Below are 17,786 nucleotides of genomic sequence, written 5' to 3' on the forward strand. Positions count from 1 at the left end.
GATCCACCCAGCAACCCCCATGTAGGGCTGATGCTTGAATCAGCCGAGCTATCCTCAGTACCTAAGGCCAACACTTGGGACAAACTGAGCTATCCTCAGCACCTGGGCCAATGCTCAAACCAATCACTGGTTGTGACAGTGGAAGAGAGAGAGAAAGGGGAGAGGGAAGAGAAGAGAAGCAGATGGTTGCTTCTTATGTGTGCCCTGATTGGGGATCTAACCTGGACGTCCTCACACTGGGTTGATGCTGTATCCACTGAGCAAACCAGCTAGGACTGTTTTTATTTTCCCCAAATATTTTTATTTTATTTTATTATTATTTTTTATTTATTCATTTTAGAGGAGACACAGAGAGAGAGACAGACAGACAGAGAGAAGGGGGGAAGGAGCAGGAAGCATCAACTCCCACATGTGCCTTGACCAGGCAAGCCCAGGGATTTGAACTGGCAACCTCAGTGTTCCAGGTCAACATTTTATCCACTGCGCCACCACAGGCCAGGCATTTTCCCCAAATATTTTTTTTTTAATTTTTTTTTTTATTTATTCATTTTAGAGAGGAGAGAAAGAGAGACAGAGAGAGGAGAGACAGAGAGAGAGAAGGGGGGAGGAGCTGGAAGCATCAACTCCCATATGTGCCTTGACCAAGCAAGCCCAGGGTTTCGAACCGGCGACCTCAGCATTTCCAGGTCGACGCTTTATCCACTGCGCCACCACAGGTCAGGCCTTCCCCAAATATTTTTAATGTCTGGTTTAATATGCTGCTGGATTCTTATATTAGTGTCTATATTTAATCTGTTTTGATATCACTCATCATATAGACTCTGGACAACTCTACAGTTCAATTGTGAGAGAAAATGAGTTAAAATTGGTAAATGATTTTTTAGTTTTACTATAAAAATATTAATACTGTAGTTTGACCTTGAATATGCTCTGCCAGGGTCTTGGGATACTCAAGGATCCCTGGATCACAGTTTGAGAACTGCTGAGTCTTTATTGCTTCTATAGCTCTATGTCTGAGAAATTTTCATAATTATAATAATTTCCCTTTCGAAATTTTCATAACTTATACAGCTTTTTCCAGATGTGGTATTGGAACAGAATTATTCTTTGCCATGACCTAATACCTTCAATGTGGAAGTGGAAGTCAAGTGATAATAGTTTAAAGCACATAGATCAGTGGTTGTTAACTTTGCCGCATATCACAATCACATGGAGAGTGTTAAAAATTGTTTGATGCTCAAGCCAACACCAGTGAAATAAGAAGCTGGGTTACAGTCCAGATATCAGCATTTTCAAAGTTTCCCAGGTAACTCCAGTGTGTGACAGGCATAGAATAAAAGAATAGAACTGGTGAATTCTGACTTTCCCCATCCTTTACCTGTTTTTCTTCTTCAGGCATTTGTTACTTGTTTGTGCAAGGTGTGTTTGTCTTTATCTCTCTGCCCCCCCCATTTCCCATTCCCTGTTCCCTATTTTTTAGTTATTTCTCTCATTAAACAGTTTTGAGCCTGTTAGGCCTGCCCTTTTGTGTGCCTCCACAACTATCACAGGTCCCTCTATTTGCTCTCTTTTTTTTCTCTTCTCTCTCCATTCTCCCCTTCTTGGCTTATCCTATTTCTATTACTTTTTTTTTTTTTTTTTTTTTTTTTTTTCTGTATTTTTCTGAAGCCAGAAACAGGGAGAGACAGTCAGACAGACTCCCGCACGCGCCCGACCAGGATCCACCCGGCACGCCCACCAGGGGGCGACGCTCTGCCCACCAGGGGGCAATGCTCTGCCCCTCCGGGGCGTCGCTCTGTTGCGACCAGAGCCACTCTAGTGCCTGGGGCAGAGGCCAAGGAGCCATCCCCAGCGCCCGGGCCATCTTTGCTCCAATGGAACCTTGGCTGCGGGAGGGGAAGAGAGAGACAGAGAGGAAGGGGGGGTGGAGAAGCAAATGGGCGCTTCTCCTATGTGCCCTGGCCGGGAATCGAACCCGGGTCCCCCGCACGCCAGGCCAACGCTCTACCACTGAGCCAACCGGCCAGGGCCTATAACTGTTTTTAACGTAGAACTTGATCATATACTTTGAAACTTGGTGTATTAGCCTTCTTCATTTAAATATACAAAGGGAGGAGTGGGCCATTTTATAGTTGTTTTTCAAGAAACAAAAACCAAGTGATAATCAACCCTCTTATGGTCTCTCTAAGGAAGAAGGTGTTCTGTCTTTAATGAAGGCCTTCCCAGTCTATCTTAGGTTGTGGAGAGGATCTCAGGCCTGCTATGGGATACTTGCCACATTGGCTGGATTTGGGCATAATGAGGTGGCTCTTAATCCCTTTTCTTTGGGATTCTGACCAGCTGAAAATCAGTATCTAGTTGGGGGAGTGTGGATCACTTATACTGGTCACCTGATTGAGACTGCAAGGCATCCAGTGTATGAACTGTTTGTGTGTACTTTCAGACTCTTCTCACTTGAGTGCTTTATGACTGTCTGCTTCATTGTCTGATCCTGCTAAGAAGTCAGTGACGAGATTTATGTTTACACATTGGTCCTTTCATGTCTTGGCCTCTGTTGGCAATGCCCATGTTAGGTAAAAGCATGCTTCTTGTCTTCTCACCTTGTAGAAAGTGCCCTTCAAAGCCTATCTGCTTTGCTTGGTGGGAGAACCATAGACAAAGACTTTGGAGATCATTCAGGTCAATCCCTTTCTGGAACACCAATCGTTTGTAAGGTCTCTGTGACATGAATTCTTCACATACTTCTCATGATGGAGAACTCACTCTCTCCTGAGATAAAGTCTTTCCTCACTGAATTGAGATCTACCACAGGAAGCATAGGGTCACACAGTCAGTTGAATGATAGACTAGAGGCCAGAACCAGATTTCTGGGTTCATATTGAAGTTTCTTTCTTTCTTTATTTTATTTTATTTTTTGCCACATTGTAATATCTTGAGATCCTAGCACAGACCCCAACTCTCAGAAAGATGATTCACTGAGCTGACCTGTGCCTCAAGAGAGCAGGGAAGATTGCTGAGATTGGCTGCATGACCAGGAGAGACAGCTAATATCTGTTCTATTCTGGCAGCAAAATAAAATATCAGTTTGAGTTCTGGTTGATACTATGGTAGTCCCCACTTACCTGAGGTTTTGCTTTCTGAAGTTTTTGTTATTTGCTGTGAACAGCAATTCCAATATATTAAATGGGAAATTCATAAGTTTTAAACTGCACACCATTCTGAGTAGTTTGATGAAATCTTATGTTCTCCTGCTCTGTTCCGCCTGAGACATGAATCATCCCTTTGTCTAGTGTTCCTACACTGTATGTGTTACTTGCCAGATAGTCACTTAGTAGCCATATAGGTTATCAGATCAAATGTCCTGGTATTACAGTATTTTGTTCAAGTAACCTTTATTTTACTTACTAATTGCCCCAAAGTTCAAGAGTAGTAATGTTGGCAAATTGGATATGCCAAAGAGAAGCTGTGAAGTATATGTATGTACAGGCATGTTTTGAAGATATTGTGGATTTGGTTCCAGACCAGTGCAATAAAGTGAGTATGGCAATAAAACCAGCTGTAACCTTTTTGCTGGTAGAGTGCTTTGCCTTCAATTTGTAAAATACACAATGTCTGTGAAGTGCAATAAAGTGAAGTACAATAAAACAAAGTATGCCTGTGTAGGAAAAATCATAGTATATATAGGGTTTGGCACTATCTGTGGTTTGAGGCACCCATTGGAGGTCTGGGAACTTATTCCCTGTGGATGAAGGAGATTACTGTGCTTCCTGTTGTGACCTTGAGTAGGTTATTTTCCTTCTCTTAGCTTCCTTCCTTGTAAATAAATTACAGAGACTAATCCTTGCCTTTTCTCCCTCTTGGGATAATTATAAAGCTCACATAGGATAGCAGATAAGAACTCTGAATCTAAAGTATGATACAGAAGCATTAAAGAGGGTCATCTGACAGTAAATGGACTCGCATCCTCTTGACTGCGCAGGTTCGGGAGGCCTTGAGGAAAGCAGAGAAGGAGCTGGAATCACACAGCTCATGGTATGCTCCAGAGGCCCTTCAGAAGTGGCTGCAGTTGACACATGAGGTGGAGGTGCAGTACTACAACATCAAGAAGCAAAATGCCGAGAAGCAGCTTCTGGTGGCCAAGGAGGGGGTGAGACATGCCCTCCTGCTGCCCTCCTCTCTCCTTGCCTGCTGTCCTTTCATCTGCCCTTCTTCCTTTCTCCCTCTCCCTAGCCTTCTGTGTTATATGATATCCTGGTGCTGTGTTCTGTTTGTTTTTCTAATATGCAGCTCCTGATAATGTCCTCAAGCTTCTGGAGCAGGGAATAGGGTGTGGGGGTACTGCCACCTGCCTTCTGGGAAAGATGTAGCAAGAGGAGGCAGGTAGAGGGAAGACTGTCAGCCCTGGACTGTAATGGGGGCAGAATCCTTCTGGTGCTAGGGTTTCCTCTATATTTTTTCTTCCCCTACTCTTTTCCTCCCCTTGCCTTTCTATTCCCTTTCCCATTTTCTCTTCCTTTTCTTGTGCCACCTAAGCTGTGCTAAGAGGAGGGTGACCCAACCACAGAAGGCATTCCTCATTTTTTCCAGCTTCTAATCCCTGCTCTTTTTAATCGGAGGGTCTCATCTTTGCAGGCTGAGAAGATAAAAAAGAAGAGAAACACACTCTTTGGAACCTTCCACGTGGCTCACAGCTCTTCCCTGGATGATGTGGATCACAAAATCCTAACAGCTAAGTAAGTGGCACCTGTTGCCCAGCTCTGGCGATGTCTATTCCACCCTCAGAATTTGAGGGTATACAGGGGTTCCAACCCCAATTCTGCATTTTTGTTGGTAACAGGACAGTTCTGGTCTCCTGCCCCAGCCTTTATCCAGCTTTCACCTTGCTTTTAAGTTTATGATTTAATTTTGTTTCTTATTTACACATATACCCTCAAATTCCCCTAAGAGGCCTTATTCCTACTGAGGATCACATCCAGCCCATACCTGCAATTCTATTTCATCTGTCCTCAGGCAAGCTCTGAGTGAGGTGACGGCAGCACTGCGGGAGCGCCTGCACCGCTGGCAGCAGATTGAGATCCTCTGTGGCTTCCAGATTGTCAACAACCCTGGCATCCACTCACTGGTGGCTGCCCTCAACATAGACCCCAGCTGGATGGGCAGTACACGCCCCAGCCCTGCCCACTTCATCATGACTGATGATGTGGATGACATGGATGAGGAGATTGTGTCACCCTTGTCCATGCAGTGTAAGTGACCTCTTGGGTGGGGATGAGGGAAGGAGCCTTTGGTACACACATAGGTTGAGAAGTCATTGGCCACTGCTGTGCTTAAACAATATATGGAACAGAAACCAAAGAAGACAGTTCAACTCATGACCTTGCTTAATAAAGCAGTTTGCATCAGGATATTCCTTTATAGTTGTCCTTTCCATGGTTTGTCCTTGCTGTATGCTCTGCCTGCCCTTCTGGATCTATTGTATTAAGTATGTCTCCCTTCACTATGTGTTTTAAACACCCTCTATCTACCTCTACCCTGTCCCCATCTACCTTTATAAAAATAATCTCCTTAGTGGTTCATGATGTAAAAATGGCATTTAACTCATTTATTTTATTGCTTTTATTTAATTTTATATTCTTTAGTCTTAATTGCTAAAGTAGATGAGTGGAATGATGTCTCTTTCTCTCTGGCTTTTTGTATGAGATCCCAGGAAGCAACAGTTCCTTAAAGTAATATAGCCCTAAATCCTCCAAGCCATTCTTGGAGGATTTCCAGGAGTGGTCTCCTGCACAAAGCATGTCTGGCTTTCTACCTGAACTCTTGGACTTCTCCACCCTCTGTCCTGGACTTTCCTTTCCTTCCCTTTCCTTCCCCCTTTCCTTTCCCCTTTCCCCTTCCCCCTTCCTCCTTCCCCCTTCCTTTTCTTTTCCTTACCTCTTCCCCTCTCCCTTCCTTCCTCCCCCTCCTCCTTCCCCCTTCCCTTTCCTCCTCTTCCCTTCCCTTCCCTTCCGTTCCCTTCCCATGTATTTTCACTTATTGATTTGAGAGAGATAGAGAAACATCGATTTGTTGTTCCACTTATTTATGCATTCATTGGTTGATTCTTGTATGTGCCCTGACTAGAGATTGAACCCACATTCTTGGCGTATTAGGACAATGCTCTAACCAACTGAACTACCCGGCCAGAGCCCTTTCCCTTTTCTCTCCTGTGAGCGCTAAGAGCTGAGAAGAGCAGAGCTGAAAGAGACAACACTCTGTGGGAATTCTTCAGTGAATGAAGGAACTTATCCTTTACTGGCCCAGTTGAGGTTTTCTCTGGATCAGAGGCTATTTTAGATAGACTAGAGCCTATGGAAAATCTGTGTTCCGGGCTCATATCCCACGGGTGCAGAAGGGATAGCAAAAAGCTGGGGCTGGGCTAGGGGCTCACTTTCCAAAATTCATATTCTTTAATCAGGCAGGATTCCAGCTCCAGACAGGATTTGTTTGTAAATGTCTTCAATGATACTTTGCCTCTGGCCGAGCCTCTTTGTCTCCTGGGTCTGATATCTTCTTAGGGCTTTTACTCAAAGGCAACAAGGTTAGGATCACTGGCTGGCAGAGCTTGATCCTTGATCTAAAGGTTTATATGTTCTCTGGGTTGGGAGGGCCCTTCATTAGCTCTGAGCTACCCACCCCTTGTCCCCAGCCCATTCCTTATCCCATTGGTGGGCAAACCGAAGCCCTCTGTAAATCAGATTCTCTTCTCCTTTTGGCCTGGCTGTTGGACCCTAGATGCTGCCTGGTTGATGGGGCGTAGGTTCAGTGACCGCTCTCTCTGCTCAGCATCCGCCGGCTCGGATGATCAGTCCCTCTGGAAATACCCGGGTTTGAGGAGCCCCTTTGGGGCTTTTGTTTTTCCAACTTTTGGGACTAAACCAACACTCATATGCCACGGGCCCCTTCTCCTGCCTGCCTCACTCCCCTGCCTGCTTCCTCAATTCCCTAAGCACTGTCCCTACTAACTGCAGGGAGGGGTTCGGGGGTGAGAAGAATCAGCCTGCTCATATGAGGACTGGAGAGAGAATACCCATGGTGATGGAAGGCTTAGGCTTCCCCTTTCAGCCCAGCTAGACAGATGTCCTGGTGGTCCTTCCTCCAGCTGGGCTGGGATGGAAAGAGGGAAGGAAAGATCCGCCCCCTCTTTGCTCTTTTTCCTGTTTCTCCTTTTTCCTCTCTGTTTCCCCCTTTTTTCTCCCTCCTTATTCCTTGCTTCCTTTTCCTCTTCCATTCTGCTTTCATGACTTGAAAGCCACCAGCCAAGAAACCCTGCCTTCACACCTCTCCATCACCATGGAATTGTGCTCTTTCTCTGGTGGCCCTTCCAAGGTTCTGCCACCCTTCTAACCTGGACCTTTCTCATATTTTTAGGGAGAAGGCAGGGTGGCCCATCTATTGGGGTAGAGGAGAAAAAACAAAGGTGTGAATTCTGTTGTCAGCTGGGCTGGGAGTGAGCCCAAGGGGAATGCTCTAGCACATTCCTGAGTTTCCTGGTGCCCACATAGTCCTTCAGTGTCATGGTAGCCATTATTTTCCAAGAGCCCAATTTGTAGCATTGACCTGAGAGCTGGTTCTTTGTTGTTAGATGCTTATTAGAGAAACTTGGGAAGTAAAGAGAGTAAGTATGAGCACAAAAAAGGCATCTATAGCCACACAATATTTGAGCATCTTTTCTTTCGGGCTTTTTGTGAAATTTTAAAGTATTTTTTATGTGGTCAAGATAATGATAACCACTACCATTTATTAGTGCCATAAACTGTGTCAGGTACTTTAAATACATTATGTTGAAGCCTTACAACCACCTTGCAGGATTTTATATATTGGGCATTAAAATAGGGATGTCAGTTGCTCAAGGTCACACAGCTAGAAGTAGAAAGGCCTGGTTTCAAACGCTAGTCTTTTATATTCTATAGCTCAAGTTATTTCTTTTACATAAAATTTTGTGTCCTTTTGTTTTCCCTGAGGATTTTTTTTTTGTGTGTGTGTGTGACAGAGACAGAGAGAGGGACAGATAGGTACAGACAGACAGGAAGGGAGAGAGATGAGAAGCATCAATTCTTCATTGCAGCTCCTTAGTTGTTCACTGATTGCTTTCTCATATGTGCCTTGACCGGGGGCTACAGCAGAGTGAGTGACCCCTTGCTCAAGCCAGTGACCTTGAGCTGAAGTTAGCAACTTTGGGCTTCAATCCAGTGGCCAGGGGGTCATGTCTATGATCCCATGCTCAAGCAAGTGACCCCACACACAAGCTGGTGAGCCCGTGCTCAAGTCAGATGAGCCATGCTCAAGCGAGTGACCTCGAGGTTTCGAACCGGGATCCTCTGTGTCCCAGTCTGATGCTCTATCCACTGTGCCACCACCTGGTCAGGCTTAATGAGCATTTTTCTATGTGTTTAAAATCTTTTCATAAACAGTATTTTTAATAGGTGTACAGTCTCCCAGCAACTAGATATATTATCATTTTTCTAGTGTTCCACCTTTATGTTTGCTTTCATGCAATTATTAATGATGTGATGACCATGTTTGTGTATAACTCTTTGTCTAAACTATGAATTATTTCCTGAAGTTGGCTTTCTAAAAAAGGCTGGTTCTTAGTGCTCTCCCAAACCTTGCCCCAAACCCCTATCCTACCTTGTCCTGCCTGTGTCCTCCCCCTAATTGCCTTGTCATTTCCCGTTATAATAATGTTGGCCTTAGATCTCTTTCCATTGGAATTGCCACTAAAACTGACCTGGGCACCTCATCTTCAATCTCCCCTTTTAGGACCCCTGGTGGGAGGTTTGGGGGAAGAGGTGCCCCATTCTTCAGACTGGGCACTAGTGGCCCAGAGTAGTCTCCAGCAAGCATTTCTCTGTGGTTGGACCTGCTTGCCTGCCAGCCCAAAGGAGGCTGGACCTTCCTCACACTGTCTTCTCTCTCCTTGCAGCCCCAAGCCTGCAGAGCAGTGTCCGGCAGCGCCTGACGGAGCCACAGCATGGCCTGGGATCTCAGAGGTTGGTAGAGGGTGAGGCTGGCCACTTCTTGACAAGCCGGGTATCTCTGCGGCGAATGCGCAGCCTTTCGTCTGGACAGTCTTTCAGTTCTGAAGGCCACGGGACCAGCTCTCCATCTGCCTCTGTTTCTTCTTCCTGCTCCTCTACCACCAATACCACCACTACCATCACCACCACCACCAACACCACCAACACCACCACCTCCACCTCCTCCTCCACCACCATCCATGTCCACCCTGTTTATTACCACCAAAGCACTTCCTATTTCCTCCAGATGGAGTCCTACCCTGACTCACCCACTTGTGACAGCACCGCAGTGATGCCTGGGCATTCAGAGAGCTTGGGGTATCAGCTGTCTCTCTTCTCTTCCTTTCTTCCCTTGCCTCCCTTTCTGCTGCCTTTACCCTGGCCTCTGCCTGCTGACTGGTCAGCTATGGGGGTGGGTGCAGTGGGGCATCTTGTCCTGTCCTTTCCCAGCCCTGGACTCCTTAAGGTCAGCCTAACTCCCTCTACCTTTCTTCCCTTCTATGTTTGGGGTTTGCTCTAACCCCTCCCTCATGGGCCCATAGCACTTTTGCCTAAACTCTGCACTTTTGCATCCGCTATCTCAGTGGTGTCCTCACTTCCTTTACTTCTTCAACATTTATTAATATCTACTCGGTGCATGAGGATTCATAGATGATAGGATACAGTCCTAACCATCAAGAATTACATTCTGAACTGGGAGAGGTGCATAAATAATTATGGAACAATTTTCTAAGTGCTATGGGAGCATTGAGGAGGGAGTGACTAACAGTGGGTACTTGCATGGAACACTTAACAAAAGAGATGACATTTGTGCTAACATCCTTTGTACAGTAAAAGGAGAAAATGTATTCTAGGCTGAGGAAACATTATGTGCAGATGGAGATTCAAGAGAATCTGAGAGTTGTGGTGAGAACACTGGATATGTGTTGGTCGGAAAGGGTAGCAAATTAGGCTAGAATGATGAAAGGCTCTGAATGGCGAGGGGCTCTGTCCGTTACCCTTGAAGATGTGGAGAACTGGAAAGGAGTTTCTACATAGAAGTTAATTGGTCAGATTTGCATTTTAGAAATAATATGCTAGTGGCCTACGTAAAGGAAAGGAGGAGACAACAGGAAATCATTGTAGTAAAGCACTAGAGGAGGTAACAAGGTCTTGGGATGGAAAGGAGAGGATTAATTTGGTAACTGGCTGTGAGGGGTGAAGGAGAGGGAGGAGTCTGTGATGACACCTGGGTTTCTAGCTGGATGACTGAGTGGATATATGCTTCATGGAATTAGGGAACAGAAGAGGCTAAACACATTTAGGGGTTTTGGACAAGAAAGGTTAATAGGTGGGGCAGGCATTAAAATAGTTATTTTTAGAGTAGAAAGTTAAAGCTGTAAAAGGTTAAGTAGTTTTCCCCAGGTCCCATAGCTAATTAGGAGCAGAACATAGACTAGAAGATGGTTTTCTATTCTAGGACACTCTGTTGGATATTTTTGACCTTCCATAAGGTTTCAGTAAGTGAACTGTATAAGAACTGGTAGAAGGCTTTCTCCCACAGCTTGGTCTGGAAGTTGTAGGGACTTGTCCTGCTGATACCTCAAGATGATAGTCTAGGGTCAGAGATAGTAGCCTGACCTTGTCTGGAATAAGCTTAGGGGACCCTCAGAAAGTCCCTCTCCTCTGGAAGAACCTCTCATCTATGAAATTGTGACCATGGTCCAGTTCTGGCCTCCGGGCTGCAGCCTGCTTTCCCAGTTGCTTCATTTGGTCCTGCCTCACTGTGAATACCAATCTTTCTAGCTCTGTGCCTTGAGCCTCTGAATAGTTCTTCTTGAGGGCTGTTCCTTTTTCTTTTACAAAGAAACTGTCTTTACTAGCATTATCACTCAGCAAAGCTGCTCATCTTCATTGTCATCCTCATTTTCATCCAAAAGCCTAGGCAGAGAGATTGCCCCTCCCAAAATGGACGGAGAGGACTGAGTTGGTTTGGGGACACTAGGAGATGCTGTGAATCTCATGCTCCAAGGCCTAAGCTGAGGCCAGTGGCAAGGGTGGGTGGGGCGGTACCTGCATACACCTGGCCTGTTCACTACTCAATTTTCTTTTGCACCATGCACCAGAGGATCATCTCTAAAGGCAAACAGGCTCTCTAGTAAGGTTAGTAGCTGGGGATGGGAGCCCAAGGCAGCCCAGCCTTTGGGGTGGGACACCCCTGGCCTGAATTGTCTCAAAGATTAGGGAGGGAAGGTGAGTTTGCTTCAGTGGACTTTGTCCCTCCTACATTTACCTAGGCTTCCTCCAGGTCCTTTTCTTGCTTTGCAGTGTCAGCTTTTAGTTGATGAGGAAGGCAGAGAAAAATGGGAAACATGACCAAATGGGGTTGTGGGCCTGGAGGAGAGAATCTAGGAAGGCCCTAACCCTTTGTTCTCTCTTCCCTGGCATTAGAAAGGTAGGCTTCTAGGATCCTTACCTCCTCAGCCTAGAGGGCCCCATTCCCAGTGTAGCTATTCCTCAGAACTTGCAACCATGCTTGGTGTTGCTCCCTGTGTGTAGAAAAGGCAGGATATGGAGAAGATCATCTTAGGACTTAGAGAAACAAGGGCACATTTAGACAGAAGCAAGGACAGCATCAGATGTTATGAAACCAAATATGCCCTGCCCAGTTGGCTCAGTGGTAGAGCATTGGCCTGGCATGTGGAAGTCCCGGGTTTGATTCCCAGTCAGGTGAAGTGACTGTGCTTTTCCACCCTTCCCTCTCCTCCTTCTCTTTCCCTCTCTCCCTCCTGCAGCCATGGCTCCAAGTTCGAGTGACTTGGCCCCGGGCGCTGAGGATGGCTACATGGCCTCACCTCAGGTGCTAAAGTGGCTCAGTTGCTAAGCAGTGGAGCAGTGGCCCCAGATGGGCAGAGCATTGCCCCCTAGTGGGCTTGCTGGGTGAATCCCAGATGGGGCGCATGCAGGAGTCTATCTCTCTGCCTCTCATTTAATATTTAAAACAAAACAAAACCTATATATATAAAAAGTTCTGTCCGTTTTTGGAATAAAACAAAATACAAATTTTTCTTAGTCAACAAACTTTATTAAATAATATAATTGCCATTATTATTAATGATTTCTTGCCAGCGTGAGGGCAATTTGTATATCCCATTTTTGAAAAATGTTTTATGTTTTGATGTGAAAAACTGAACCAGTGCTTGTTTGATATCTTCTTCATTTTTGAATTTTTTGCCCTTCAAAAAATTTTGTAAGGACAAAAACAAGTGATAGTCGGAGGGTGCTAAGTCCAGGGAATATGGTGGATGCGACAGAATTTCCCAGCCTAGTTCTGCAATATTTGATGAGTCCCCAAAGCAGCATGTGGCCTGGCATTATCATGATGCAGTATGATGTTCTTCCTATTGAACATTGCCGGCCTCTTTTCTTGGACTGCTGTCTTTAAATTATCCAGTTGCTGACAATACTTCTCCAAATTGAGCTTTTCATTTGGTTCTAAAAGCTCATAATGTATTGGTCCTCGAATGTCCCACCATATACACAACATTCTCTTATTCAGAGTCAAATTTGGTTTAGAGGTCGAAGGGCTAGGTTTTCTGGGTTCACAATATGCCCTTTTCCTTACGATGTTTTCGTAGGTAATCCACTTTTCATCCCCAGTTATCATCCAGTTCAAGAAGGGCTCAATTTTGTTCTGAGCAAGCAGAGATGTGCATATGACGACTCGATCATCCAAATTCTTCTGACTTAATTCATGTGGCACCCATCTTGAATATTTCCACACCAATCCTATCTTCCGAATATGGTCTGAAATGGTTTGCTGAGCTGAATTAAGCCTTTCTGCGATCTCCGATGTTGTCAGAAAAGTATCTTGCTCCAACATGGTCTTAACAACATCGTCATAGATCAAAGATGGCCGCCCAGAACGTGGCTTATCAGAAAGGTTGAAATCACCTGTTTCGAATTTTTCGAACCATCTTCTGCATGTCCTATCAGAAACTGTACCTTCACCCAACACTTTCAATAAATTTCTACATGCTTCTGTAGCATTTCTTCCTTGTTGAAATTTGTAAAAATTACAGTGGCGTAAATGAACTTTATCAGTAGCCATGGGTACACACTATTGCTTCACACATAAGACTAACGTTAATCAACTTTGTTTTATTTGCTACGTCAGTATGTATACATTAAGTGATAAAAATAGAGAGGCACATATGCACCAAATAAACATGTGCTTACATGTCAAAACTTGTTGTGATAGAAACGGACAGAACTTTCTGGTAGACCTGACATACATATATATATATATATATATATATATATATATGACCAAATATTGGTAAACACTGGAGTATGTGGCTGAAACAGTATTTGTAGAATGCGAGTTGGAGCTGGAATTGTTTTTCACTCTCCCCTGTCTCTAGGAAGGTACTGACTCATGGGGTGGCTGCTTTGTTAATTGTTTCCTATTGAGAATTAAACCTACACGGCAGAACAAAAATAGGGTTACAGTTATTCCTATGGAAAATAATATAATAATTAAAAAATAATAATATAAGAATAAACTCTGTGTTTCTCATACTCTCAATATAAACTTAGTTTTGCCCACCACTGTGTAATAACTATGAGCCAGCCTCCTGCTTTTGCCTATTTTGGGGGTCTGGAACCCCTTCTAATTTTTGACCCACAAGCCTACTTCTTTCCAGATCATATGGTGCTCTCCTTTCCCACTCCTGACACTTTCCCTTTGGTTTCCTGACTTGGATGTTAAAGCATTTCCCTTAGCCTACTCCTCTGCCTCTTCTGTGGGATCTCAGGCCTCTGGGAGAGCAGAAGGAAGGTTCAGGGATTGGCAGGGGGCTCTCATGTGTAACCTTTTTTCTATAGAGGCAGAAGTGGTGGCATCTAGACTTGGTTCATGGCCTTCTTAGGAATTGCCAGCATCTAAAAGAACTAGCCTGTGTGTGTGTGCATGTCCAGTGTGCAGTGCCATGTCCCCATAACTCAGCCTTGCAAAGAAGCCTCTGTGACTGGCCCACATATGGGGCCACTCAGCTTGACTGTCCTCATCATCTTCATTCCCACAATTCTTGCTACATTTCCAAATGCTTTGCCAATAGATTTGATCCTCCAGTCTTGCAAGGCAATTGAATTGGTATTATTATCTTCATTTGGCCCAAATTGAGGACCTGCATAATTCGATGACTTGTCCAAACCTGAGGCAGAGATGGAAATTGAATCAAACCTTATTATATCTAGTGTGCAGCTCTTCTGAACCACTGTTCCTTAAAGGCCAACATCCTGTCTTTTCTGCACCTTCCTCCATTCTCCTTGTCAGTAGCGCTTTGAAAAAAACCCCACCCTTCCTGCTGCCAACAGACTTTGGTTTGAACTCTGAGACAGTTCTCTCTAACCCCCCTTTGAATCCTGTGAGAGGTTTAGAAGAGGCAGCATCCTGGCCTTTTGGGGTGGGTGAGAGATTGTTTGCAAGGCTGTTCTAACCATCTCCTCCCCAGCCTGGGTCAGGCTCCCTTACTGCATGTGCCCTGTTTCTTGGGGCCTGGCCCAGACAGAGTATGACAGGAGTAAGTTTGGGAGGAAGGCATGGAAAATAGTGACTCAGAGCAAGGTTCTGTGTTAGCTTAGGGTTGAGTCCTGGGATATCTAGCCAGCTATGGGAAAGCAGAGATGTCATTGAGGAGGATGCCTGTGGGGATTGAAGCCTGCAGTTGCCCTAGTTTAGGACCTGGCCATCCATTAGGGGTGGCACCCAGGCATTAGAAAGCCCTTTCTGTCTGACAGATGATGGTATAATGACATTTGTTTTTGCTTCTTGTTGTTTGTCTCTTCTTTCCCATCACTCTTCCCCTTCCTCTTTTTCTTCCCTTGGTCCTGCTTCTCCTTTTGCATTTCTTCTTCCCCAATGCTATTCTCTTCTCCAATTTATCCCCATTCCCTATCTCTCCCTCCTCTCTCATCCTGTATTTATAACCTATGCATCTTCCTTCTGTTTTTCATTCTTTTTCCCACATGCCTGTTCATCCTATTTCATCTCTCCTGTTCTTCTCTTTACCCTATTTTCATATCCTGTTCTTTCTTTTCATGTTTTCTTTCTCTCTTCTTCAAAATTTCTCCTGCTTCCTTTCCTGTATATGTTCCTTTCTTCCTCTATGTCCCTTCTTACAGGGATTTGACCCATTCCGATTCGGAGTCCTCCCTCCACACGAGTGACCGCCAGCGTATGGCCCTGAAGCCTCCTCAGATGGTCCGTGCTGCAGATGAAGCTCTCAATGCCATGACTTCCAATGGCAGCCACCGGCTGATTGAGGGGGTCCACCCAGCATCTGTGGTGGAGAAACTGCCTGACAGCCCGGACCTGGCCAAGAAGGCACTGGCGCTGAACCATGGGCTGGACAAGGCCCACAGCCTGATGGAATTGAGCCCCTCAGCCCCACCGGGTGGCTCTCCACCTTTGGATTCTTCCCATTCTTACAGCCCCAGTTCCCCAGACCCAGACATGCCATTTCCTGTTGGGGACAGCCGAGCCCTGCAGGCCAGCCGAAATACACGCATTCCCCACCTGGCTGGCAAGAAGGCTGTGGCTGAGGAGGATAATGGCTCCATTGGTGAGGAGGCAGACTCTAGCCCAGGCCGGAAGAAGTTTCCCCTCAAAATCTTTAAGAAGCCTCTTAAGAAGTAGGCTTAAGGGTGGCAGTGGCAGGACAGCTTGTCCTTCCCTGGTCTTCTGCCTCCCCTTCTCTGCCTTCCAAGATACCTGGCCCATAGAGTGAGGCATGGGAGGGGTTGGCCCAGGGTCCTGGGCACTGTAGATACCTGCCCCCTCATTCTTGGGTCCTCCAACATTATTTATTAACTGACCACCAAAGCCTGCCTGTCCTGCCTCCCTCCCAACCACGGGCTGCTGCTATCACTTTCTCTCCACTTCAGTGCATGTCTTAGTTGCTGTCCCCTCAGCTACTAGCTCCACCTCTGAGGTCCAGCTTCTGTCTCTGCTGTTCCAGTTTTGAGGTTTGGTTTCTTGTTTTTCTATCTCCTGCTTTCAGGCTTCTCCCTCCCCCTGTTCCCCAAGTTTACCTAGCATCTAAGGGGGAAGATAGGAGGAGTAACTTCTGACACCTGTGCCTCAGATCTGTTCCACCCCATCTATGATGGTTCTCTTTGCCCCAAACTGAGTCCTAGGGCCTAATATACTGCTCACAAAAATTAGGGAATATTTAAAAATGAATATGAACGGGTAAAAAGAAGCATTTGATTTTTTTTTTATTAAACAAGAACATCAGAAAAGCAAACAAGTCAAAGCAAGTTGTTCGATTATGCTAATGAGTTGCAAAACCAATTTTTATTTTATTGGTGAAAATGCACTATACAAAATGCTAAAAGTACTGGGGTATCTGCACGTTCCCTGATCCCCTACTTTTTGTGAGAAGAATATTTGAGGTTTGCTTTTTGGGAGTGGTGGGTCAGAGGAAACCTCGACCTGGAGCTCAGTCAGGCCTCCAGGAGTTCATGGCGGAGTGAAACCAACTCCCAGAGAACAAGCCACTAAGAAGTTCTGAAGAGAGGCCAGGCTAAGGGATAGGTTGGGAGAGACATCTCTTAGTTGGAGGATGAGTAGATGTCAGAGTTTTGTGTTACAAGGTAGTCACCTTTCCTCTCTTCTCTCACCCATACGTGTCTCTCTCTTATCCCTGCTCTCCCACACCACAGGAGCGTTTGTCTATAAGAGGTGCTGCCCAGTGCTCCGCAAGCATCAGTACTCCTGGGGCTCAGGACAGTTGGCTCCTCTGGCCATGGGAGCCTCAGTTATGAAACAGGACTCTAATGGGGCCCTAGAGCAGTTGGGCAGGATGTTATTGCATTTGAACCAAAAGACAGTTTAAAATTGAAAAAAAAAATCTGAAGTTCCCAAGTGCCTGCACCACATACTCCCCTCATCAGACCCCATTTTCATGTTATTGCATACTCTGGGCCAGAGGCTCAAAAAGGACACAGCTGATTTAGGGACAGGGGTGGCTAAGGAAGGCAGTGTAGGTGAAGGTGGCTATGTGACCACTTCCCCCCACCCTTCCTACCCACTAGACAACTCTCTCCCTAAGCTATTTTTGCTATGGCTGTAAAGGTATTTCCCCTTTGCCTCAACTCCCTGACATGCCTTTGCTCTGGGATCCTATTTTGGGCCTGGGGTGTGGACACCTGGGGCTGGTCTTAGGAGGGGGCTAGGCTGCAGACTGCCTTGTACCCCTGGATACCCTAACAGGGGTTTTTCTGTGTTATTTCATAAGACTCTTTGAAGTTCAATAAAGCATGTAGGAGATTTTAACCTCTGCTGGCTTTGACTCTCATGGTGTTCTCTGAGCTCTTTGTGGCATAGCAGACAGGATGAGGAGGAGACTATTTCTGCTCTGTCAAGGGAAAATGAAACTAATACACATACCCAAAAGCTCTCTGGGTAGAGTTACTAGGTGAAATACTAGATGCCCAGTTAAATTTCAATTTCAGATAAACAATAACATTTAGTATAACTATGTCCCATGCAATATTTGGGACACATTATTTTTATTTACTAAATCTAGCAACCCTATCTCTGGGCCATTTTTACCCTACCTATCGTGTAGTTTCACTATGACTAATAACTTAGAATTACTTCACAGGTTAACAAACAAGTGTTGGTGAGGAAGGATGTGGAGGAAAGGTTGTGCACTATTGGTGGGAACACAGATTGGTGCAGCT

General features: G+C 45.4%; 1 protein-coding gene across 6 annotated transcripts in view; it reads left to right on the forward strand.

Annotated features, from left to right (window-relative positions):
• Positions 1-17,376, forward strand: part of STIM1 (stromal interaction molecule 1) — a 255,509-nt gene extending 238,133 nt beyond the window's left edge. The window contains exons 8-14 of one of the 6 annotated variants that reach the window (XM_066250760.1): positions 3,980-4,147; positions 4,633-4,733; positions 5,011-5,246; positions 6,772-6,864; positions 8,963-9,029; positions 11,162-11,198; positions 15,222-15,381. In XM_066250760.1, coding sequence (XP_066106857.1) covers positions 3,980-4,147; positions 4,633-4,733; positions 5,011-5,246; positions 6,772-6,864; positions 8,963-9,029; positions 11,162-11,198; positions 15,222-15,266 — 747 coding nt within the window. In that variant the 3' untranslated portion in view covers positions 15,267-15,381. Of the gene's footprint in view, positions 1-3,979; positions 4,148-4,632; positions 4,734-5,010; positions 5,247-6,771; positions 6,865-8,962; positions 9,375-11,161; positions 11,199-15,221 lie in introns of all 6 variants that reach the window. The other 5 variants (XM_066250756.1, XM_066250758.1, XM_066250761.1 and 2 more) reach the window with 5 other exon arrangements.
• The last annotated feature ends 410 nt before the right edge of the window (positions 17,377-17,786 follow it).

Source organism: Saccopteryx bilineata, chromosome 1 (genome assembly GCF_036850765.1).
Source record: "Saccopteryx bilineata isolate mSacBil1 chromosome 1, mSacBil1_pri_phased_curated, whole genome shotgun sequence".
In the NCBI taxonomy this organism is placed as follows: domain Eukaryota; kingdom Metazoa; phylum Chordata; class Mammalia; order Chiroptera; family Emballonuridae; genus Saccopteryx; species Saccopteryx bilineata.